We start from the raw sequence: 26,345 nt of genomic DNA, 5'->3' as shown, positions 1-26,345 counted from the left end.
CGTCGAGCATTTAGAGGACAAGTTTGGGGAGGTGGAGGGCTTGTCTAAAATGCGCTCTGGGTCAGTACTGATACAAACGGCATCCTCCGCCCAGTCACGCAGGTTACTTGCTTGTGACAAGTTGGGGGATGTTAACATTACTATTACACCACATAAGAGTTTAAATATGGTCCAGGGTGTTATTTTCCATAGGGACCTCCTTTTGCAGTCTGATGACGAGCTGCGCGCCAACTTAGAACATAGAGGTGTTCATTTCGTCCGGCGCGTTCATCGGGGTCCGAGGGACAATCAGGTTGCTACCGGTGCCTTCATCTTGGCCTTCGAGGGTGATACGTTACCGGAAAAGGTCAAGGTGATGGTCTGCCGATGTGACGTCAAGCCCTATATCCCTCCCCCGATGCGGTGCTTCAAGTGCTGGAAGTTCGGCCATATGTCTTCCCGTTGCACTTCCAGCCTCACATGTCGAGATTGCGGACACCCATCTCATCCCGATACTCCATGTGCCCCGCCTCCCATCTGCGTCAACTGCGGGGAGCACCATTCACCTTGCTCGCCTGACTGCAAAGTCTTTCAGAAAGAGCGCAAAATCATGGAATATAAGACCCTGGACCGGCTGACCTATACTGAGGCCAAAAGGAAATATGACAGACTCCATCCTGTGAGAATGACATCTTCTTATGCAGCTGCTACAACAACTGTGCTAGCCCCATCAGTTTCGAGACTTCCAGCCAGCTCGATAAGCAGTAAGACTCCTCCTGCCCCCTTGCCCGTGGGGGGCTCTACCCAACCGGTTGCTCCTGCACCACCTACCTCAGGAGCAACCTCCTCCCACCCGTCGGGGACGTCCGTCCCCGCTTCTCAGCCGGAGAAGCGTCTAACTTCTTCGGCTACTCTCGCCCGTAAGGGTTCCCTTGGGACCCTCCCTTCACAGGGTTCCACCAGCGGGAAGGATGACGGCCCCCAGTGGCATAAGTCCTCACCAGCGGCCGGGCGTAGGGCTTCACGATCCTCCTCTGTCCCGGAGACTGAATCGGTGAAGCCTTCCCAGCCGGTGAAACCCAAGGTTCAGCGAGAGAAGTCCAAGAGAAAGACCTCTAAGGCCAAAGAACTTGTGGTGGCACCAACCCCACCGCACCTTTCGCACTCTGCGTCTGCGGATGAAGTCGAGACTCTAGCGTCCGCTGAGGACCTTGATCTCGCTGGTCCCTCGGACGCCATGGATGCCTCTCGTACGGGTACTGAATCGGTGGCAGTGAGTGAACAAGCGGCGTAAATTGCCTTCCCAGTCCTTTCACGCCTTTCTCAGCCATGGACAATATCATCCTCCAGTGGAACTGCGGCGGTTTTTTCCACCATCTAGCTGAGCTCCAACAACTTATCAGCCTTCACCCTTTCTTCTGCATTGCTCTTCAGGAAACTTGGTTTCCAGCAATGCGAACCCCCGCCCTCCGTGGCTATCGGGGTTATTATAAGAATCGGGCTGCGTATGAAAGGGTGTCTGGTGGCGTCTGCCTCTATGTCCTTCACACTCTGCACAGCGAGTCTGTCCCTCTCCAAACACCTTTAGAGGCTGTCGCTGTTCGGGTGTGGACGCCACAGGCTGTTACCGTCTGCAGTCTTTACCTTCCACCGGATGGTGATGTCTCGCAGCATGTCCTGGCTGCACTGATAGCCCAATTGCCGCCCCCTTTCTTGCTATTGGGCGATTTCAACGCCCATAACCCTTTGTGGGGTGGGTCAGTGGCAACAGGTCGAGGCGCCATCGTTGAGCATTTATTGTCGCAGCTCGATCTCTCGATTTTAAATGATGGTGCCTTCACACACTTCAGTATGGCGCATGGCACATACTCCGCCATTGACCTTTCAATCTGTAGCACTAGCCTCTTACCGTCTGTCCAATGGAGTGTGCATGACGACCTGTGTGGTAGTGACCACTTTCCGATCTTTCTGTCACTACCACAGCGTCACTCTTCTGGGCGCCCTAGCAGATGGGCTATGAATAAGGCTAACTGGGACTTGTTCTCCTCCACTGCCGCTCTTGAGCCTCTCTCTAACGACGACATTGATGCGGTGGTTCAGTCGGTCACCACCGGCATCGTTACTGCCGCCGAATCTGCCATTCCCCACTCCTCTGGGTCCCCTCGGCGGCGGACTGTGCCTTGGTGGTCGCCTGAGATCGCTGCAGCGATTACAGATCGCCGGCGAGCGCTACAGCGTCACAAGCGACATCCCTGCATTGAACACCTGATCACCTTCAAACGGCTGCATGCGCGGGCCCGCCACCTTATCCGCCAAAGCAAGCAGGAGTGCTGGGAGCGGTACGTGTCCACCATTGGCCTCCATGTCACTCCATCGCAGGTCTGGGCCAAGATTCGACGCGTCTACGGCTATCGGCCACCTGTCAGCGTCCCTGCACTCTCCCTGAATGGAGCAGTTTGTACTGACTCCGACGTCATTGCAAACCACTTAGCAGAGCATTTTGCTATGAGTTCCGCTTCTGCGAATTACCCTAAGGCCTTCCGCTCCATTAAGGAGCGGATGGAACGTCGGAGCCTTTCGTTTCGCACCAACCAACCCGAATCGTACAATGTTCCATTCAGTGAGAGTGAATTCCGCAGTGCCCTTGCCGCTTGTCCTGATACCGCTCCTGGACCAGATAGCATCCACTGCCAGATGCTGAAACACCTCTCAGTGGACTGCCAGCGATGGCTCCTCGACCTTTACAACCGTATTTGGGTCGAGGGTGAGTTTCCGTCGCAGTGGCGGGCAAGTATCGTTATCCCCATTCTGAAACCAGGCAAGAACCCTTTGGAGGTGGACAGCTACCGCCCCATTAGCCTCACCAACGTTCTTTGCAAGCTTCTCGAACGGATGGTGAGCCGGCGCTTGACTTGGGTACTGGAGTCTCGGGGCCTTCTGGCTCCATCTCAGGGTGGGTTCCGTAAAGGCCGCTCCGCCGCCGACCATCTGGTGAGCCTGGAGTCGGCCGTCCGTACTGCCTTTGCCCGCCGTCAGCACCTAGTCGCTGTCTTTTTCGACATGCGGAAGGCGTACGATACGACATGGCGTGATCACATCCTTTCTACGCTTCATGGATGGGGTCTTCGGGGCCCTCTGCCGATCTTTATCAGAAATTTTCTGTCGTACCGCACCTTCCGCGTGCAAGTCGCAGCCTCATATAGTTCCACCCACGTCCAGGAGAACGGTGTGCCACAGGGTTCTGTTTTAAGTGTCTGCCTGTTTTTAATAGCCATTAACGGGCTCGCTGCGGCCGTGGGAAATTCTGTCTCTGCTTCCCTGTATGCTGACGACTTCTGCCTTTATTACAGCTCTACTGGCATTGCAGCTGTTGAACGTCAGCTACAGGGTGCTATCCGCAAGGCGCAGTCTTGGGCTGTAGCTCATGGGTTCCAGTTTTCGGCAGCCAAGACCTGCGTAATGCATTTCTGCCGGCGACGCACTGTGCACCCGGAGCCGCGGCTTTACCTTGCCGGCGAACTTCTTTCAGTGGTGGAATCACACAGGTTTTTGGGGGTGGTTTTCGATGCCCGGTTGACTTGGCTGCCTCATATCCGGCAGCTTAAACAGGCGTGTTGGCGGCATCTAAACGCTCTGAGATGCTTGAGCCACACCCGCTGGGGCGCCGACCGATTTACCCTGTTGCGGCTGTACCAGGCGTTAATCCAATCCCGTCTGGATTATGGGAGCCTGGCTTATGGCTCAGCATCCCCCTCTGCGTTGCGGGTGCTGGACCCAATACTACACAGCGGGATCCGACTTGCCACTGGTGCCTTCCGCACCAGCCCTGTGGACAGCATCCTTGTTGAGGTAGGTGTTCCTCCACTGCGGGTACGACGCCAACAATTACTGGCTGCTTATGCTGCCCATGTTTTTAGCTTGCCCGGGCATCCAAATTACCGTGTCCTGTTCCCGCAGTCGGTCGTCCATCTGCCGGACCGTCGGCCCTGGTCGGGTTGTCCGATCGCCGTACGCGTCAAGGAGCTTCTCTGCGGGCTTGGGTTTTTCCCTGTTCCACCTCCTTTCCAGGCGCCTCTGCGTACACCCCCGAGGTGTGTTCCTCGCCCTTGCCTTCGGCTCGACTTGGCACAGGGCTCGAAGGACTCGGTCCCTCCAGAGGCCTTCCGCCGCCGCTTTTATTCCATCCTGGACACGTATCAGGGCTCTGGAATTGTTTACACCGACGGTTCGATGGTTGCTGGTCGTGTCGGGTATGCGCTAACTCTAGGGGACCATTCCGAACAACGGTCCTTGGCGGCTGGCTGCAGCATTTACACTGCTGAGCTAGTCGCCATCTTTCGAGCCCTAGAGTATATCCGCTCCTGCTCAGGTGAGTCCTTCGTGATCTGTAGCGATTCCCTGAGCGGTTTACGAGCTCTCGACCAGTGTTTTCCTTGTTCTCGTCTGGTGATGGCTATCCATGAGTCCCTGCATACTCTTGTGCGTTGCGGCCGCTCTGTGGTCTTTGTGTAGACCCCCGGTCATGTCGGTATCCCGGGCAATGAACATGTTGACCGCCTGGCGAAAGAAGCCACGTGTAAACCATCTCTGGATGTTGGCCTCCCAGAGACTGATTTGCGGGCAGTCCTCAGCCGAAAAGTTTTTGCGCTTTGGGACGCTGAATGGCGCGATCGGATCACACCCAATAAACTCCGTGCAATTAAGGAGACGACGACTGTGTGGCGGTCATCCATGCGAGCCAACCGCAGGGACTCAGTCGTCCTTTGTCGGCTCCGCATTGGCCACTCCCGGCTAACACACAGTTATTTACTGCGCCGGGAGGACCCTCCTGTATGTTGCTGCGGGGCGGCTTTGGCAGTGGCCCACATTCTGTTGGCCTGCCCCCTTTTAGCTGTGGTCAGGCAGACATTTGCGCTGCCTGATACGCTCCCTGCCGTTTTATCTGATGACCCTGTTATGGCTGCCTTAGTTTTACGTTTTATTAGGGCAGGGAGTTTTTATTCTTTAATCTGAGTGTTTCTGTTTTATTTTGTTTTGTGTTGATTCTGGCCTTTGGCCTACGGTTTTAAACTAAGTTTTTAATGTGTTTTCGGTGGTTAGCTTTTCCCTTTTTTTGTTCCTATGGTCGGCCAACCACCGTCACACTCCGTGTGATTTTATTTCGTTTTGTCTGGTCCTTGTCTATGTTTCTTTTGTTCTGTGTCGTCTGTCTCCTATTCTGTTGACCATTTTTTATTCTCTGTGGGTATTTTTAGTATTTTGGAAAAAGGGACCGATGACCTCTGCAGTTTGGTCCCTTTAATCCTTAAACCAACCAACCACTGTCTGCCACCCCTACCCCTAGTATCCATCTCCTCGCTACCCCCACCCAGTCGCCATTCCCATCATGCACTGGTGCTGCAGCTCACAGTGTGGCTCCAGTTGCCTGAGACTGCAATTGTGTGTGTGTAAGAGTTGCCTTTGCGTGAGTGTGTATGTGTGTGTTTGTCGTCTAATTTTGACAAAGGCCTTATTGGTCGAGAGCTATGTTTGTGAGAGTCTTTTTGTTGTGCCTATCTGCGACTCGGTACGTCTGCTGTATGGTGAGTAGCATCTTGCCTTTTCACGATATTGTTACATTCCATCCTGGATTTTCCGTTGTTTGATGTAACATTGTGAAATATTTTTGTGTTGAAGTGCTAACTTTAATTGTAAGGGCCTGTCAAATCAAAACAAGGCAGGTGGAAAAAAGTAAGTAAAACTATCTATTATTTCAAAAGTGATTGCTGTAACTGTTAATAAATTTATCCCACTTTGAGACAAGACAATCAATATGGAAAAATGTTCGCAGTTGCCTGTGGAACCACAATTGTAACCAGTGTATACCTCTTCTCCGAAGGAAATTGATGACCACGAATGTCTTTCTTCGACACTCCAAAAGTATGGTAAATCCTGTAACTACCAATATAGTGTATGTGCCACTTATAGTGCATGTGAATGTTTGTGCTCAATTCGGTCACTAGAGGCCACTCAGCCTGCTAAAGTGATAGCATTTGCGTGTGCAGCCTGCTGTTTGCACCCCCTGTTGGAACTAATTACTACATATGCCGGAGCACAAGGCCCTCCCAGCCACTTGTGTATTTCTGATTGTATTGTACCTTGCTTTCATATTTTTGTACTGTTCAAGCATATAAGTACAGTGTTCTTGGGTTAGAACACTTTTTGTCGATAAGAAAGGTACTTGACTCCACATGTTCCAGTTTACTCATTGGTCTTTTCAGTATAATTTCTTTGGAGGCAGTGCTTACAACCTGCTGCCCCACCAACAACATATCCATCGCCATTTCCAGCATATGACATTGCAGCAGAAGACTGGGATGGTTACAAAAAATATCTGCAACAACATTTTCAGGTATTTGGGGTAATAGACGTGAACTTTTGCAAGGCTCTTTTTTTGTCATGGATTTTACCTCATGTGTATCAGTTATTGTGTCAGCTCGCCCCCTTACAACCACCTTCAAGTCTTTCTTTTGATCAGATGTGTGAGTTACTTTCTACCTATCACTGTAAACATACTCACTTTATTGCTATTCATGTAGAGTTTCACTGCTGCCAAAAGTGGCCAAAACAGTTGTACAGGGCACACACAGAAGAACTACATGGACTTAGCTGTTGTCATAATTTTGTGACAAGTGTTCTTAAGGAATCCTGTGCTGGTCAAATGGTTCTTGATACAATCGTATGTTTTTTTCGTGATAGGGAAGTTAAAAGGGAAGTTTGAGAGTGAGGTCTACATTGTGAGAATCCTACACTTATGGAAGTATTGAACATAACTCAGTTATCTGAAGTTTCACGGGCTGCAGCCAATCAGATAGAAGCCTGGTACAAAGTTTTAGAAATCAGTTCCTCTCACCCCTCCCAGCCTTCAGTCAGTTCTCAAGGGAACGTAGATGCTATTGCAGCAGTCCAACAGATGTCTCAGCATATTATAGATCATCATCGTTCACAACAATAGTAGTCTGAGTCGCAACATCGACATCCTCATGCCCTGCTGCTTTCATGCCCATACTGCTTCATTCAACACAAATGGACCATGTTTCCCAAGCACTGGGAAAGATGTAATTGGTGCTGTAATAAGGGGACTGCCGAGGGGGAGGTGGCCATGAGAAAAAATTTGAATAACCAGTGAAAGGATAACATTCTATGAGTTGAGTCATGCAATGTCAGAAGCCAGAATGTGGTAAGGAAGCTAGAAAATCTGAAAAGGAAATGCAAAGGCTCAATCTATATGTAGTAGGGGTCAGTGAAGTGAAATGGAAAGAAGACAAGGATTTCTGGTCGGATGAGTATAGGGTCATATCAGCAGCAGCAGAAAATGGCATAGCAGCAGTAGGATTCATTATGAATAGGAAGGTAGGACGAGAGTGTGGTACTGTGAACAGTTCAGCAATAGAGTTGTTCCTATCAGAATCGACAACAAACCAACACTGATAACGTTAGTTCAGGTATACATGCAGATGCCTCAGGCTGAAGATGAAGAGATTGAGAAAATATATGAGGATATTAAAAGAGTAAAACAGTACATAAGGGGAGATGAAAATCTAATAGTCATGGGGGACTGGAATGCAGTTGTAGGGGAAGAAGTAGAAGAAAAGGTCACAGGAGAATTTGGGATTGAGAGAGGAGAAAGACTAATTGAGTTCTGTAATAAATTTCAGCTAATAACAGCAAATACTATGTTCAAGAATCACAAGAGGAGGAGGTACCGTACACTTGAAAATGGCGGGGTGATATGGAAAGATTTCAGTTAGATTACATCATGGTCAGGTGGAGATTCCAAAATCAGATACTGTATTGTAAGGTGTACCCAGGAGCAGATATAGACTCAGATCACAATGTAGTAGTGGTGAAGAGTAGGCTGAAGTTTAAGAGATTAGTCGGGAAGAATCATTACACAAAGAAGTGGGATACAAAAGTACTAAGGAATGATGAGACAGGTTTAAAATTCTCAAAAGATATAGATACAGCAATAAGGACTAGCGCAGTAGGAGGCAGTACAATTGAAGAGAACTGGACATCTCTGAAAACGGCAATCACAGAATTTGGAAAGAAAAACATACAAAGAAGGTAACTGCAAAATAACCGTGGGTAACAGAAGAAACTTCAGTTTATCGATGATAGAAGAAAATGCAAAAATGTTGCTGAGGAATGAAATAAATAGGAAGTGCAGGTAAGCTAAGGTGAAATGGTTGCATGAAATATGTGAAGAAATCGAAAAAGAAATGATTGTCGGAAGAACTGATTCAGCATATAGGAAGGTTAAAACAACCTTTGGTGAAATTAAAAGCAAGGGTGATAATGTTAAGAATGCAGTGGGAATTCCATTGTTAAATGTAGTGGATAGATGGAAAGAATACATTGAATGCCTTTATAAGGGGGAAGATTTGTCTGATGTGATAGAAGAAGAAACTGGAGTCAGTTTAGAAGAGACAGGGGATCCAGTATTAGAATCAGGATTTAAAAGAATAGAAGGGATATATAACATTGCATCAGAATTTCTAAAATCGTGGGGTGAAGTGGCAACAAACAACTAATCATATTGGCATATAGAATGTATGAGTCTGGGGACATTCCATCTGAATTTCAGAAAAACATCATCCACACCATTCCAAAGACTGCAAGAGCTGACAAGTGCAAGAATTATTGCACAATCAGCATAACAGCTCAAGCATCCATGTTGCTTACAAGAATGATTTACAGAAGAATAGAAAAGAAAATTGAGACTAAGTTATATGACGATCAATTTGGCTTTAGGAAAGGTAAAGGCACCAGAGAGGCAATTCTGACATTGTGGTTGATAATGGAAGCAAGACTAAGGGGAAAAATCAAGACACTTTCATAGGATTTGTCGGTCTGGAAAAAGCATTCCACATTGTAAAATGGTGAATTCTGGGAAAAATAGGGGTAAGCTAGAGAGACAGACAGAGACAGACAGAGAGAGAGAGAGAGAGAGAGAGAGAGAGAGAGAGAGAGAGAGAGAGAGAGAGAGATAGGGGGGGGGGGGTAATAAACAATATGTACAAGAGCCAAGAGGGAATAATAAAAGTGGATGACCAAGAACGAAGCGCTCGGATTAAGAAGGGTGTAACCCAGGGTTGTAGTCTTTCGGGACTACTCTTCAATCTGTACACTGAAGAAGCAATGTTGGAAATAAAAGGAAGGTTCAGGAATGTAATTAGAATCCAGGGTGAAAGGATATCAATGAAAAGTATCAAACATAGGCCTTCATTTGAGGAAGAAATTGCTGAGAATGTACATTTGGAGCATAGTATTGTATGGTAGTGAAACATGGACTGTGGGAAAACTGTAACATAAAGGAATCGAAGCATTTGAGACGTGGTGCTACAGATGAATATTGAAAATTAGGTGGACTGATAAGGTAAGGAATGAGGAGTTTCTGTGCAGAATTGGAGAGGGTAGGACTATGTGGGAAGCATTGACAAGGAGAAAGAACAGGATGAAAGGACACCAGAGAATAACTTCCATGGTACTAGAGGGAGCTGCAAAGGTTGAAAACCATAGAGGAAGGCAGAGATTGGAATACATTCAGCAAATAATTGAGGACGGAGGCTGCAAGTGCTACTCTGAGATGAAGAGCTTGGTGCAGGAGAGGAATTCGTGGTGGGCTGCATCAAACCAGTCAGAAGACTAATGACTCAAAGAAAGAAAGGACACATTGCTGCTGTAGAAACGTGAGTGGAAATGAAATGAACATGTATGTGAGCAGTGTGTCAGTCATGACAGTGTCTCAAAGCGAGGTATACACTGAAGTACCTGTGTTTAACAAACCATTGAGAATGCAGCAACATTGTTGAATTGTCAGACTTATGTGGATTTGGGTTCTCCACCTCTGACTCCAGTATCACGGAGGCTGGTGAGTTATAACAAACAACAGATTCCCATTCTTGGACAGTTTTCTGTACCTGTGACTTATAAGGCTGTGGTTCATTCTTTAAAATTCGTAGTTGTGGACATTGCTTACACTGAAAATCTTTTTGGTTTGGGTGCTTTTAAACTGTTTGTATTCTCTATTAATGATGAACTGCATTTGGTTTCTGATCAAGTTCCAGATCAACAATTGGATGTCCTCTGTGCTGAATTTTCCTCTCAATTTTCTCCAGGACTGAGTTGTACAACAGAATTTCAACTTCGTATTATTATGAAACAGACTGTCCACTCATTTTTTCCAGGCCCACCTGGTACCATAACTGTATGGGATCAAGTAAAAGGAGAATCAGTGTGTCTTCAATCCCTTGATGTTATTTGACCTATTTCTTCCAGTGAATGGTCAACACCACTGGTGATAGTCAAAAAAGCTGTTGGTAAATAAGACTCTTTGGCAATTTTAACAAATCTATTAATGCAGTCAGTCATTGATACCTATCCTTTTCTGCACCCTGATAAGCTGTTAGCAAAATTATTGAGGGGGCCATTATTTTTCAAAGATTGACTTGACAGAGGTGTATTTACAGCTGCCACTCAATGAGGAATCTAAATATCTTTTAGTTATCAATACCCCATTAGGGCTATATTAATACCAGGTTTGCCATTTGGTATAGCAAGCACGCCAGCTACTTTTCAACACTTTCTAGAGCAACTTATTGCGTCAGTTCCAGACTGCATCAACTATTTAGATAACATAATAGTGTGTGGTGTCTTTACAAAGAAAGAGTCTTCGTCCTCCAGTTTCTATTTTACAGTCTGCAGGGTTAAAGTATAATTTGGACAATACACAGTTTTTCAACAATCCATTATTTATTTGACTTTTGAAGTGTCATGCAGGCATTAAGCCATTGCGCCAGCATATTGATGCTATTGCCACATTGCAACATTCCACGTCCATCAAGGAATTACAGGCAGTTTCAGGAAACATTGCATACTACCAGACACTGCTATTGCGCCACAACTGCTCCACACATTATTTTAAAAAAAGGTGTGCCCCAGCTTGTGACTGGGCATTCTAATTGAAATCTGAACTGCACCAGCCCCCATGTTCAGCCACTTTCCAGCCGGGCCAGCACGTTAGTGACAGACACATCTCAGTGTGGCCTTGGCACCATCCTTGCTCATAAACATATTCTCAGATAGGGGAAGAAGCTATGGTGATCTCTATGCTCTCAAAAAATGTCATGTTTCTCTGTATCTAACAGCAAGAGGGAGTACTGACCCCGAAATTGTTCAATATTATAAAAACTATTGTGCGGTACTAAGAAAAGTTATTAAAAAGTCCAGAAGCATGTGTATCATGTCTGAGATCAGTAACTCTGATAATAAAATTAAAGCAATTTGGAATATTATTGAAAGGGAAACAGGGCAACCAAGAGCACAGGAAGACTTTAGTGCCATAAAACTGAATGACAAGTGTACTAACAAACAATCAGAAATTGTAAATATTTTCAATAATCATTTTTTAAATGTTGTGGAGAAAATAGGATCTAGATCTTAACTAGAAGAGGCAAGGCTACTAATAGAAGAGGCCATACCTGTGCAGTTTGAAACAACTGTAATTCCACCAATCTCTCCCTCTGAAATCAGTAAAATAATAAACTCACTGAAAAGTAAAAGCTCTTACGGAATTGATGGCATTTCCAGCAAGGTACTTAAAGCTTGTTCCCCACAGATAAGTAGGATTCTCAGCCACGTATGTAATAGCTCTTTGGAGCAGGGTGTTTTCCCCGATAGACTGAAATATGCCATTGTAAAACCATTGCGTAAAAAGGGGGATACGTCGGATGTCAACAACTACCGCCCAATCTCTCTTCTGACAGCTCTATCAAAAATTTTTGAGAAAGTAATGTATTCAAGAGTAGCCTTCCATATTTGTAAAAATAAAGTACTAACAAAATGTCAGTTTGGTTTTCAGAAAGGCTTTTCAACAGAAAATGCTATATATGCTTTCACTGTTCAAATATTAAATGCTCTGAATAACCGGACATCACCCATTGATTTTCTTTTTGTGATCTCTCAAAGGCCTTTGCTTGCGTAAATCATGGAATTCTTTTAGATAAGCTAAATCATTATGGTTTGAGGGGGGGCAGTGCACAAATGGTTTAATTCATACTTAACTGGAAGAATGCAGAAAGTTGAAATAGGTGGTTCATGTAATGTAAAACAACAGCTGACTCCTCAAACTGGGGGGCAATCAAGTACGGGGTCCCACAGGGTTCGGTCTTAGGTCCTTTACTGTTCTTGATATACATTAACGACTTACCATTCCACATTGATGAAGATGCAAAGTTAGTTCTTTTTGCTGATGATACAAGTATAGTAATAACATCCAAAAACCAAGAACTAAGTGATGCAATTGTAAAGGATGTTTTTCACAAAATTATTCAGTGGTTCTCAGCAAACAGACTCTCTTTAAATTTTGATAAAACACAGTATATACAGTTCCGTACAGTAAATGGCACAACTCCAGTAATAAATGTAGACTTTGAACAGAAGTCTGTAGCTAAGGTAGAATTTTCAAAATTTTTAGGTGTGTCCATTGATGAGAGGTTAAACTGGAAGCAACACATTGATGGTCTGCTGAAACGTCTGAGTTCAGCTACGTATGCTATTAGGGTTATTGCAAATTTTTATGATAAGAATCTCAGTAAATTAGCTTACTATGCCTACTTTCATTCACTGCTTTCGTATGGCATCATATTTTGGGGTAATTCATCGTTGAGTAGAAAAGTATTCATTGCTCAAAAACGTGTAATCAGAATAATTGCTGGAGCCCACCAACGGTCATCCTGCAGACATCTATTTAAGGATCTAGGGATCCTCACAGTAACCTCACAGTATATGTATTCACTTATGAAATTTGTTGTTCATAATCCAGCCAAGTTCAAAAGTAATAACAGTGTGCATAGCTATAACACCAGGAGAAAGGATGATCTTCACTATGCAGGGTTAAATCTGACTTTGGCGCAGAAAGGGGTAAATTATGCTGCCACAAAAGTCTTTGGTCACCTACCAAACAGCATCAAAAGCCTGACAGATAGCCAACTAACATTTAAAAATAAATTAAAATAATTTCTAGATGACAATTCCTTCTACTCATTGGCTGAATTTTTAGATATAAATTAAGGGAAAAAAAAACAACTTAAACATTAGTGTCATGCAACATTTTGTGTAATGTAATATCTTGTACAGACATCTTTTATTAACCTGACACGTTCCACATCATTACGAAGTGTCGTATTCATGATCTATGGAACAAGTATTAATCTAATCTAATCTGTACAGGTGTAAGTTCCACGTGATCACAGATCCCAAACCACTGGTGTCTCTTTTTAACATTTGGTGTTCTGGTCGGACAAAGCCACACATTGCATACAGTGGTTGGCTCCTTTCCTGTCACAATACAATTACAAAATACATTTTCAACCTACAACATAAAGTGCAAATGCCGACACCATATAGCGCTTGCCAGTTTATTCGGATCCAGATTTTGATAAAGAGGAACTACTTTGTTTCCATTTAGATGTTTTAAGTAAAGTTTTTTCTTTTGTGCAACATGGTTGGCCAGACAAACCTCCGAGTTGTGTTTCTGATACTTTGAGAAATTATTGTGCATTACAAAATTGTTGTTCTCTTAGGGGTGGAGTGCTGCTGTTAGCTACAGAGGCCTCAGCTCCCTGGGTTGTAGTCCCATCTGCCACGTGGTGTGAGGTTATGTGCTTATTACTTGTGGACCACTAGGGTGAGTCACTACAAAATCATTAGCAGCCAGACATGTTTTTTGGCCAGGTATCGATGGGGAAATAGTGTGTGTAATGGTTGCAGTATGCCCACAGTGCCACCCATCAGGCAACTTCCCATGATTCTTTTTCACCATGGCCTGATCCTCAACAGCCTTGGGAACAAATTAATGTAGATTTTGTGGGATTTTTGTTGAGCTTCTATTAGCTTGTTGTAATTGATGCTTATTCTAAGTTTGTATGTGGTGCCTTGTCTGCACACTTCTGCGGTGGCAATAATGTCAGATTTGTCCAAAATTTTTGCAATGGAATGTCTTCTGTGTATGTGAATTACAGTAAATGGCCCCCAGTTCATATCTCAGGAACATGAACAACTTTTGTAATAAGAAAAAAAAAAATTAAAAAAAGTGGAGTTACTGTGTCGTGGTACCTCCTTTCCACCCTCATTTTTACATGGCAGCAGAATGACTAGTACAAACATTTAAGACGCATATCAAAAAATGTTTTTCGGATGTGTAACTGGAAGTAGCTCTTGAGCAGCCTCTCAGTTCTTATAAGTTCACTGCTGTTGGCAATAAGAGTCCGGCAGAGTTGATGCATGGTTGTCAACCCTGGACTCTGCTACATCTACTTCAGCCAACACTAGGCCATCCTCTAGCAGCAGTGCTGCAATGCTTCCGGTCTGGTACAGCTGTTTTGGCTCGCAGGTTTGGCTGCTGGCCACAATCTGTGCCAGCGGTAATCGAGAGTACCTGTGGCTGATGCCTCTGCACCATCCACATGGCTGAGGAGAGGGTGTCATGACACTTTAACCAGCTGTGATCTCATGTGGGCAGCTGCGTATGGGGTGCGCCTCCACCATTGCCATGTCCTCTGTCCACCTGGCCATCTCCTACATCGTGGTCAGTGCCCTCGCCTTCTCTCCCGCCACTGCCGATGTCTCCTCTGCTGTAGGTGCCCCCTTCAGCTGTTGGGGGTTACAGCAGGACTCTGGCTCCGACACTTTCACAGCTGATGCCTCCGCCGCTGCCACCTTCATCACACCCAGCACCACCTGTTCTGCCGCTGCCTCCATCCCATCCAGTGCCACCTGTTTTGCTGCCTTAACTGCAACCTCCTTCCCCGGGGCTGTACTTGGACATGGAAATTGAAGTTGTGCCAGCGTCACCTGTCCTACCGTATGGCCTCTCACAGGTGGGCAGTCACTGTAGTGTCTATAATCACACTACTTCTGATATTATGTATCAGTGGCAGTGCATCATATGACTCACCAACCTATGTCGACCACGGAGGACATGGATATGAGCTCAGTCCTCATTTCTTCACAAAGGAAGAGGGGTGCTGTAAGTACCAAATTAGTGTGTGCACCACTTCTTAGTTTGTGTGTGAAGTTTGTGCTTGATTTGGCCACCAGAGGCCATCCAGTCTGTTAATATGACAACAGTTGTAAGTGCAGCCTGCCGGCTGCACCCTCTGTTGGAACTAATGACTATATAGGTTGGAGTGCAAGGCTCCACTGGCTACTTGTTATTACTAATTGTATTGTACCTTGCCTTCCACGTGTGTGTGCTGTTCACACAGTAAAATACAGTGTTGTGGAGTTAGAACAGAAATCACATGGTGAGAGATCACGACTGCATGGACATAACAAAATTTCTGCAGCATTGTTGAAACGACCTCGACAGCATGTGAATGAGCATTATCCTGCAACAGAATTATGTTGGCATTGGTGGGCATTTTGACTTGGTGGCACTCTTCAGTTTTTGTAAGGGGTCTGTGTCTCCCGTGCATTAGTTGAGACGCTATGTTCCTGGAAGTCAGTGAGCAGTGCGCCCTTGCAATCAAAGAAAAAGGGCATTATGACTTATCTGGAGCTGATGTGCCTCTTGTTTTTATTGTGCTGCTGAAGTTTTGCTGGAAAGTCCTTAAAACATCCTCCATTTGGTCCCAGTCTCTCTCCATAAGATTTCCACATGTTTGAGGCCTGAAGAAAGACTTTCGTTGCTGTCGAGTTGCTTCAGACAAAGATGTAGAATCACAGTTCCATAGGCAGCCGCAAAGGTTTTTCCATTAAAATATTGACCATCGTCTCTCACAGTAGGATAAATGTATTAACAGTAACGGAAATTACTTTTGAAATAATTAACAGTTTACTTACTTGTTTCTGTCTGTGTCATTTTTATTTGCTTCTCCTTATAAAATATAACTTGAAATATTAGTTTTATAAGTTTGTCTGCAGATACTGTTCAGTGAAATAGGAATAGTTTCTCAACAGAAAAAAATTCATTTTACTTGGTTCTATAATCTGAAAATAGTATCTGTGTAAGTTGAGTTTCTCCAAGGAATGATGCCACAACTGATTAGCGAAATTAAATACACAGAATAAGATAGTTAGCAGTAGCTGTGTACCTGCAAATCTGATCAAACTGAGGTGCTTCGTAAGTCCCCAGGTGTGAGCTTTCTAGTTAAGATTGTGAGACCTGTGATCACAAAACCTTAGCACTTCCTTCTTTTCATTTCTATTTATTTGAGTAGCTTGTAAAATTCTGTGGCAGTACTGAATTGTATGTAGCGAGTGTTGTCAAAATTTAGTGTTATCAGTTTTTCTTGAACCATATGGAGATGAGCAAGGGATGGATTAAATTGTTGCCCTGGTGACTGCAGAGGCCAGGAGTGATTTTAAACTTCATGACTTGATGAGAAGCAAAAATATCTTTTACTCAAAAAAACTGTTTCATCTTCAGTTTTAATTCTATTTCATAATTATATAGATTCTTGAATGTAAGCAGGGTGATACTCAACACTGCTACATTGTTTTCCTTGAATGTCACTTCATGTTTTACCTCCCCACAGTACTAACAGATTATGATGCAGAACTGCACACAATATTGAGGCAATGGACTGGATGAGAAGTCACTATAGCAGAATGTTTCTGTCATTCTGACTGTCAGTACTGTACAGGCAGAAAAACAAAATACACTCCATACAAAAAGATTTCAAATATCCAAGACTACATAAAACAAACACACAACTATGGCAGAAAGGTGATGAGGCTCTGTAATTAGATCCATTATGTCTTAGTGTGCTATCATTGTGCTGTTAAGTAAGAGGATGGCTTGTCAGTGGGAGGAGAATGGGTGGAAGTACTGGATAAGTTGGAAGTACTGGATAACAAGCAGTTGTCATTAAATAAACTACATGGCCATGGCAATTCTTTTGTCAAGCAAGCACTGAAAATTAGTGATGCTTTCTTTAACCAGAAAAAGGCATTACCTGTTGATAAAGTTTCCTCCTGCAGCGAAAAATTCCATAACTATGTAAACGTTCTAGTGTGCCTCAAATTTTACCTGTAATTCAGGGTGAAGAAATCTGAAGTCTGACAGTGAAATTGCAGTTCTCTCAGGGTTGGCTAAGACTTTGAAGAGCATTTGGATGGATGTGATAATGTTTTGAAAAGAGGCTATAAGATGAGCATCAAGAAAAGTAAAACAAGCATAATGGAATGTATTCTAATTAAATCAGGTAATGCTAAAGGAACTAGATTAGGAAATGGGACATGCAAAGCAGCCGGTGAGCCCCCCCCCCCCCCCCCCCCCCCCTTTCCCTTGTATTTGGGCAGCAGCCTAACTGATGACGGCCAAAGTACAGAGGATAAAAAATGCAGACTGGCAATAGCAGGAAAAGCATTTCTAAAAGGAGAAATGGTTTATAACATATAAACTTAATTTAGGTAATCTTTTCAGAAAATAATTGTTTGGAGTAACCTAGTACAGAAATGAAACATGAGTGATCAACAGAAGAAAAAACATTTTTGGCACAACTTGAGTAAAAGAAGGAATCTGTTGATAGCACACATTCTGTGACATCAAGGAACCTTTAATTTGATAATGTAAGCAGGTTCAAAAGGATGTAGGTTGCAGTAGTTACGCAGAGATGAAGAGGCTTTTATATGCTAGACTAGCGTGAAGAACTGCATCTAGCCTGTCTTCTGACTACCACAGAAACAACATGACATCTTACTAGCTGATAGGAAAGACTGATTATCTTAGGATTTGCACTTCATTTTAGCCAACAGTGGTACAAGCACAGCACTTGTCTTAAAATTCTGTTAAGTGTCCTTTTTTCCAAGAGTGCTAGCCCCACAAAGTGTGTAGAACAACTTCTTGTGATGTTTGTAAGGTTAGAGAAGAGGTATGGTGTAAGCGAAGCTTTGCAGGTGGGTTGTGGGTTGCTAGAGCACTAACCCTGAAAGGAAAAAGTCTCATGTTCGAGCCCCATTCAGGCACTCAGCTTTAATCTGTCAGCAACTTTCAAATATTCTTGTAATTGTTTTCTTTTGTTGTTTGTTAATACTAAACTCAACTTTGTGTCACTGTTGCAGTTATTCATTGACACTGATTGATGCTCTTGATACATTGGCTGTTATGGGAAACTACACAGAATTCCAGCGAGTTGTGAACATAGTCACCACTCATGCCAATTTTGATGCAAATATTAATGTATCTGTGTTTGAAACCAATATTCGCATTATAGGAGGATTGTTAAGTGCTCACTTATTATCTTATAGGTAAGTAGTACAGCAGATATAAAATAATTTTGAAGTTGTTATTGTTAACAGTGTGTTGTTCATTCAGCAGTAATAAACTGCACACATTGAGTTGCTAGTTTACATTTCAGACCATGGAATATGGTTAATTTAACCAAACAGGTAGATAGGGAACTTGGGAAAAAATGGATAGGTCCATGTTAGGTATAGTGAAAATTAGTTAAATGCTGTGGTATGAAAAATAGAATTTCTGGTCAGGCGAGTACAGTGTTAGCAACACGAAATGAAATAGGGATCATGTAAGAGAGGGTGTAATTTGTAAAAGGGATTGGATTTCAGGAAGAATAAATTAAAATTTTGAAGTTTGCCAAGGCATAGTAACTCTGTCAGAGATGGCAAAAAACTTGAAAGAGGAGTTGATGGCAATGTATAATCTTGAAAAGAGGTTATAAGATGAACTAAAAAAGAAACACCCAATAGTAATGGAATATAGTCGAATGAAATCAGATGATACTGTGGATTTTAGATTAGGAAATGACACACTAAAAGTGCTAAATGAGTTGTGGCATTTGGGTGGCAAAATAACTGATGAGAGCTGAAGTAAAGAGGATGTAAAACACAGAATGACCATAAAGTGAAACACACATATGAAAATGGGCAATTTGTTAGCATCTAATATAAATTTAAATGTAAGGAAGTCTTTTCCTGTGGTGTTAAGTTGAATAAGAGGCAGTTGTATCACATCTCCAGACAGGAGAATGTAGAAGAAATATGGCTTAAGTTTAAAAGAATTGTGGAGCAGACACTGGATATATGTGTATCTAGTAGAACAGTTCATGATGGGAGGGACGATCCATGCTATATATAATTACTATAAACAACCTTCTGAGAAACAATTATTTATGTGTAACAGGGTAAAACAAAGCATATGGCCATAGAAAGAGAGACACTGAATGAAACTGTTCTAGCTGTCATGAGGGACATATGTGGAGTCTTCAGTGACTGCCCTAGCAGATTATTATTGAAAGATCTCATGTGGAGTCTTCAGTGACTATCGTAGCAGAGTATTATTGAAAGATCTTGCAGAAAATCCAAAAATATTCTGGCCATATTGAAAGGCTGTCAGCGACATTGAAGTTAGTGTCCGGCCGCTCATGGATGACATGAGAATTGAAATTAAGGGTAGGAAAGCAAAATTAGAAATACTGAACTCAGGTTTTGAATGTACCTTTGCTAAGGTAGATACTGATGCTGTGAACCACTTAACTTCTCACACTGCTGCAGAGATGAGTGATAGAACAGATATTAGTGTTAGTGGCATCGAGAAACTGCTGGAATCACAAAAGTTAAACAAGGCTCCAGAGCCTGATGGGATTTCTGTCATATTTTATACAGAATCTGCATATGAGTAAACTCTCATTTTAACTATAATATGCTATAAATCCCTGGAACAAAACCAAGCACAGTGATTGGAAAATAGCATAGCTCCCTCCTGTCTGTGAGGAGGACAACAGAATTGATTCACAAATCTAACATCCAATATCATTGATATTGTGCTTTGTTGAAGTCTATAACATGTTTGGAACTGAAACATAATGAGATACTTTGAACAGAGTGAAGTCCTCCATATCTACCAGCAAGTATTCTCAGAACACAGAGAGTAACAACTCATAATTTGTTTAAGCCAGCTTCTCAACTGTGGCACACCTTCTTACTAACATTCAAGTGGAAGGAATTCAGCTAATAATAGCATGCTGTTCTATAACACGTACGTTATTCATGCTTTACCAACTAAAGCATGTCACACTTTAACTGCATTTACAATGTTCTAAAAACTAACAGTGTAGCAATAAGCAGAATATCGATTATCTACTCTAAATGGTGATATAATGAGTGTGGAGTATGTTTTAAAGTTTTGAACTGAAAAGTGATATTATTGTCAGATATACTGAAAAGTTAGCTGTCCACCTTAACATTTCATGGAATACATATAATTGTCAGTTTGGCATCCATTCCTGGGCGAAGGCCACACCTAGACTTTTTTATTGCACATTTTCTAACATTGTCTACCCACCTACCTTCAGATTGTAGTGTGGGGGTTTTTCTAACCTCCTAAAATCCAAGTAAGAACTTCCTCCGTCCATCCACCTTCCATTTGCATATGGATACATATCGCGCCCACTTCATTGCAGTCATTTCTTTTATGTCTTCCCCTCCACCCTATTGTTTATTTTCCTCTCTCATCTCATAATTCCCTATGTGCATTTCTCCACTGCTCACTTGGAAACCCCCGGTTTTGAATGGTTTTTGTATTAGACGTCTATGTCTCACCACCGTACGTCAGAGCCTTCAATACTCTGTTAGGCTAAGTTCAAGTGATGGAAATCTAAGTCATGTTTTCAAATCACACATTTAGCCATCTATCATTCAACTTTCAACTTACCATATGAATGCTGATGACATTAATGCGGTGTTCATGGAAAAATTCTCTAGACGCAGATGAACACGCCTTGCCGCAGGGTTAGAAAAGTATATGGCGCCCATGTGCTGCTCAGTTGACCATGTATTTCCATCATGACCAGACACATTTTCTGTGTGTTACTATTATTTTTCTTTGTTGAGTGTTGAGAAAAATGAGTGAAACTGAAGGCGAGATATTAACATTGAGCTACTAACTGATGTACTAGAAAAGAAAGGCCATATAGAATATGACATCAGAAGGGTACCAAAAAAAATTAAATCTTTAGATAGTGAGTGTGAGAAGAATTGGTTTTCATCTTCTGTGAGGGAAATAACTCAAGATAAAGGGGAAAATATGGGTAAGAAAAACTTCATTGGTAACAAATGTACTTTTGTTCATAAGGTAAAATCTGTACATTCGAGTCCATCTTCATTCAAAAAGTAGTGGGTTAATTTAGACAGAATATTGTCTGCTTATGAAGTGGTTAGGCCATTTTGGGGAGATAGATCTTTCCAAGTTGTCTTTGTGTAGAAATCCTTCTCTATGTCGAACACAGTTATGAAGTACTGTAATCACTTTTACAATGTGTTGAGCACAATTCACACTGATGTCTCTTGGGCAGTGTAGTATTCTGCACTTACTACATGTTGTACCAAAAGTACACTCAACATATTTAGCTGAAAGTTCAATCTTTTTTCATAAGTCTGCTGTTTTCTACAATCAATGCCTAACTTCTAAAATTTTAGTTGCTGGAATGCACCTCTTCAACCACACAATCCCATGCCACCTCTCAGACCCCCCCCCCCCCCCCTCCTTTCCAGTTTTAAAATGGTTGCTGCGCGCGCCCTCACACGCGCGCGCGCGCGCGCACACACACACACACACACACACACACACACACACACACCTGCCCATTGCATCACACTGGTCACCATTTGTCACATTCACCATTGCTGGCGCAGTTCAAATAATAATTGTGCTGCTATTTAATACACATATATTATTTTAAATCTCTAATGCCAACTTGGTCCAGAGACTTTTAAAAAAAAAAATCTCTGGGAGGTGCTGGAAAACCATTCCAGCTTTCTCTGGCCAAAATTAAGCCCTGCCTACAATCACGTAAGGGAGTGCCATATGGTGTTTTTCCATTAACGGTCATAATTTTGGTAGATACAATGATTTTTCAACAATATGAAAAGCTACTCACCACATAGAGGTGGCACTGAGTCATACATGTAATGAAAAGACTGTTATTCTGTGCTGGCCATCAAAAGATTTTTCAGTGAATTTTCATATATGAAACAATAATCAGAGTCACACAGCACCAATAATACTAACAGTGAAATACAAGGAAATTGAATGTTCTGGATTTTGTGTTTTGATTTGTTTACCATCTATAGCTGTGAATCAGTGAGGGAACATTGTGTACTGTTCAAATCGTTGAGATATCTCAGTCCATTTTTCTTCGTCTTTTAATTTCATCCAGATAACTTTGCATGCTTAAAAAATTATCCAGATATAATTGATTTTCAATTCTATGTGAATAGAACATGTGTGGCAATACTGACCTTACGACTTATCTTAGAAGAAATATTAAGAAAAGGCAAACCTACGTTTCTAGCATTTGTAGACTTAGAGAAAGCTTTTGACAATGTTAACTGGAATACTCTCTTTCAAATTCTGAAGGTGGCAGGGGTAAAATACAGGGAGCGAAAGGCTATTTACAATTTGTACAGGAACCAAATGGCAGTTATAAGAGTCGAGGGGCATGAAAGGGAAGCAGTGGTTGGGAAAGAAGTGAGACAGGGTTGTAGCCTCTCCCCGATGTTATTCAATCTGTATATTGAGCAAGCAGTAAAGGAAACAAAAGAAAAATTCGGAGTAGGTATTAAAATTCATGGGGAAGAAGTAAAGACTTTGAGGTTCGCCGATGACATTGTAATTCTGTCAGAGACAGCAAAGGACTTGGAAGAGCAGTTGAACGGAATGGACAGTGTCTTGAAAGGAGGATATAAGATGAACATCAACAAAAGCAAAACGAGGATAATGGAATGTAGTCAAATTAAATCGGGTGATGCTGAGGGAATTAGATTAGGAAATGAGACACTTAAAGTAGTAAAGGAGTTTTGCTATTTAGGGAGTAAAATAACTGATGATGGTCGAAGTAGAGAGGATATAAAATGTAGACTGGCAATGGCAAGGAAATCATTTCTGAAGAAGAAAAATTTGTTAACATCGAGTATAGATTTAAGTGTCAGGAAGTTGTTTCTGAAATTATTTGTGTGGAGTGTAGCCATGTATGGAAGTGAAACATGGACGATAAATAGTTCGGACAGGAGGAGAATAGAAGCTTTCGAAATGTGGTGCTACAGAAGAATGCTGAAGATTAGATGGGTAGATCACATAACTAATGAGGAGGTATTGAATAGAATTGGGGAGAAGAGGAGTTTGTGGCACAACTTGACGAGAAGAAGGGACCGGTTGGTAGGACATGTTCTGAGGCATCAAGGGATCACAAATGTAGCATTGGAGGGCAGCGTGGAGGGTAAAAATCGTAGAGGGAGACCAAGGGATGAATACACTAAGCAGATTCAGAAGGATGTAGTTTGCAGTAGGTACTGGGAGATGAAGAAGCTTGCACAGGATAGAGTAGCATGGAGAGCTGCATCAAACCAGTCTCAGGACTGAAGACCACAACAACAACCTAAAGTACTATTTGTACTTTTCTGTTCGTATTGTTTGTTGTCCATCCAGTTGTTGCCTTCAGCTGACCTAAATATAAAAATTCATAAACTCCTTCTGTGCCTTCATTGTTAATATGCAATATTTCCTTTTCTGTATTTTGATTATACATTACCTTGGTCATTTTACAGTTAATTTTTAGGGCTACTTTGAAAATTACTCTTTTAAGTATTTCCATTTGCAGTTGAAGTTTATCAGCACTATCGGCAAAAATTACTAAGACCAGATATTTTTTATTAACACACATTCCGTCTGAATTGTCCCAGTTTAAGGATCGCGTTGACTGGCTCATTTAAAAATGTCATCCCCCCTGACATTTGCGATGAACACCTAGTAAATGTTGTGAAGTATTATTTCTGGAGGTCACTAAGGAAAGTATGTATTTCTACATGTAATTGTGATAACTATCACTTCTTCTCAGGGCTGGAGTTCCTGTTGAGCCTGGTTGGCCTTGCAATGGACCTTTACTGCACCTGGCTGAGGATATGGCTCGTCGCTTATTGGCTGCCTTTGACACAGCAACTGGCATGCCATATGGTACAGTGAATCTGCGTTATGGAGTGCCACCTGGTGAGACAAGTGTCACATGTACTGCTGGAGTTGGCACATTCATTCTTGAAATGGGGACCCTTTCCAGGCTTACAGGTGACCCAGTGTTTGAGGAGGTATGCTCTGCTGCTACATGTTAGGGTAAGTCAATAAATAAGTCACAAAACAGGCTAGAGGCAATAGTAATCAACATAACTAGCTGAAATTTATTTCCCTTTTCTACAGAGAGACCCTCTGCATTCAGACACATGTTCTGTCTCTTTACAAGTCCTTGATAACCAGCAGGGAAGAAGTTTTTTGACTGCTGTCACAATATGTAACCTCTTTGGCTATGCCATCATCAGTTTTAATATGTTGGTCATGCAAATGAGATTTTAGGGTTTCAAGCAGATGAAAGTCACTGGGATAAGTCAGGACTGTAGGGCAGATATTCTAGCCATTTCCAATGAAATGTTCAAAACAACTCCCGTTTTTGTCTTGGTGCATGAGGGCGGGCATGTCATCCAAAAGAATCACTCCATTTGTCAGGAGGCCAGGTCATTTTGCGGCAGATGATCTGTCGGAGCTCCTGTGGAGTGGTGCAATATGACATGGAATTCAGTCTTGCCATGGTGCTAGAATTTCATCAGTATGACCCCTTGGACGTCACAAAACAGGGTGAGCATAACCTTGTGGGCTGATGGAATGGTCTCGATTTTTTGTTTTTGATTTTTTGTTTTTGAAATTGAATGTTGACAATTTTGGATCCTGGTTGAAAGTGTGAACCCAAGACTCATTACCTGCAGTAGTCCATGCTGTGAAGTCCTCTCCTTCCTCAGAATACTGAATAAGGTGCTGCAAGACCCATTCTGTTCATTTTGTGCTCTTCAGTTAACTTGAAGGAGATCCACCATGCACAAACTTCATGAAACTTAAACTGCTCATGTGTGACGATGAAAGCAGTTCCATGTGAACAGCCTACAGCACCCACTACAGCATCGATTGTAACACCCTGCTCATTACAAAAGATCTGTTCCACACATTGCAATGTGGGTTCAGTTGCCACAGCCACAGGACGACACGGATGCTCCCAAACTCTGGTGTTTGCGTTTCCTTGTTAAACTCCTAGATCCAATTGAACACAGTTTTTGAAGATAAGCCACCATACGCAGGATGCATTTCATGATGCCCTTATTCTACAGACAGTTCTCTAGCCCACAAAAAGCTCATGATTGTACACTGTTTTACTCATGTACATTCATACAGCATCTTGTACTGGCTGCCATGCGATGTCCCACAGCCTCTACAACAAAGCATACACGTGCTACTATCTCTTGGGCAAAATATGTGCATGTAATTTAATCATGGTATAAGATAAAGTAGCATTTGTGATTTATTTATTGACTTTCCCCTGTGGTTGTTTGTAGCCAATTTTACTCAAAATGTTTGTTTTATTCTGTAGTTGGAAATCCTCATTTCCAGTTCCAGTCAGTATTCAGTTTCTTCCTGCATGTTTGTTGATAGAACAGTCCACGGGTGTACTGTCGGTTCTTTTGTCAGCACACCTGATAATAGCAATATGTCGTATCACCAAAATATTGTGCCCATTGGGCAGTATGAACTGACAGTACAGCCATGAACTGTTCTGTCCGTATTTATTCAATTTATTGTAGAATAAATAGTAACTAAATTGTAGTAAAAGGAAATTTTAATGACAGGAGCAAATGTAACTTTAAATGGTTGATCCAGCATTTTCCTGCAATCAGCCAGCATTATAACTAAATTTTTGAGAAAACTTGTGTATGTAACTTCTTGCAACAGTACTGCGGCTTTAAAATTGACTATTCATCAGACAAAACTTCTAGTCATTATTTTGTATTGGTGTTTTATTTTATTGCTTCACTTTTGAGTCTGTCTTTTTTATAGGTAATGTATTTTTTCATTCTACAAGTAGCAACATGCCTAATGTTAAAAAATATTTTGGTATATTTAGACATCCACGCATATTAGTGATGTAGTTCATTTGGCGTATTTGACAGTGCTGACAATCAAACCTAAAAATTGAGAGTTCGGTATTATCTTGGCAGAAATAAAACATAAGGAAATTTTTAATGAAAAGTAGATACCTGGAATTATATCATCATATTGAGAAAATGTCTGACACGTACAGTTAATGGTGATTAAAATTTTTCGGTCACATTCTCATACTGAACGATGATATACTGATTGAAAGAAGTCTCCATCTTCTCATCTCAGCAAAATCTAAGAACTGTTGGCTGCTTGAAACTGTAGAGATCTTCAGGGAATTGGCATTGGAGGTGGCATGACACAGGACAGAGATGTGTTCAGAACACTTGTTGAG

The 26,345-nt window shown here is 42.4% G+C and overlaps 1 protein-coding gene across 1 annotated transcript in view; it reads left to right on the top strand.

Annotated features, from left to right (window-relative positions):
- The window catches only part of LOC124605123 (ER degradation-enhancing alpha-mannosidase-like protein 2), a 123,021-nt gene that overhangs the window by 6,626 nt on the left and 90,050 nt on the right, over positions 1-26,345 (top strand). Inside the window, exons 3-4 of the mRNA XM_047136599.1 lie at positions 18,088-18,273; positions 23,877-24,120. Of these exons, the coding sequence (XP_046992555.1) occupies positions 18,088-18,273; positions 23,877-24,120 (430 nt within the window). The remainder of the gene's footprint in view (positions 1-18,087; positions 18,274-23,876; positions 24,121-26,345) is intronic.

The sequence above is a fragment of the Schistocerca americana genome, chromosome 3 (assembly GCF_021461395.2).
Source record: "Schistocerca americana isolate TAMUIC-IGC-003095 chromosome 3, iqSchAmer2.1, whole genome shotgun sequence".
NCBI lineage: Eukaryota > Metazoa > Arthropoda > Insecta > Orthoptera > Acrididae > Schistocerca > Schistocerca americana.
This window is presented reverse-complemented; position numbering and strand designations above follow the sequence as displayed.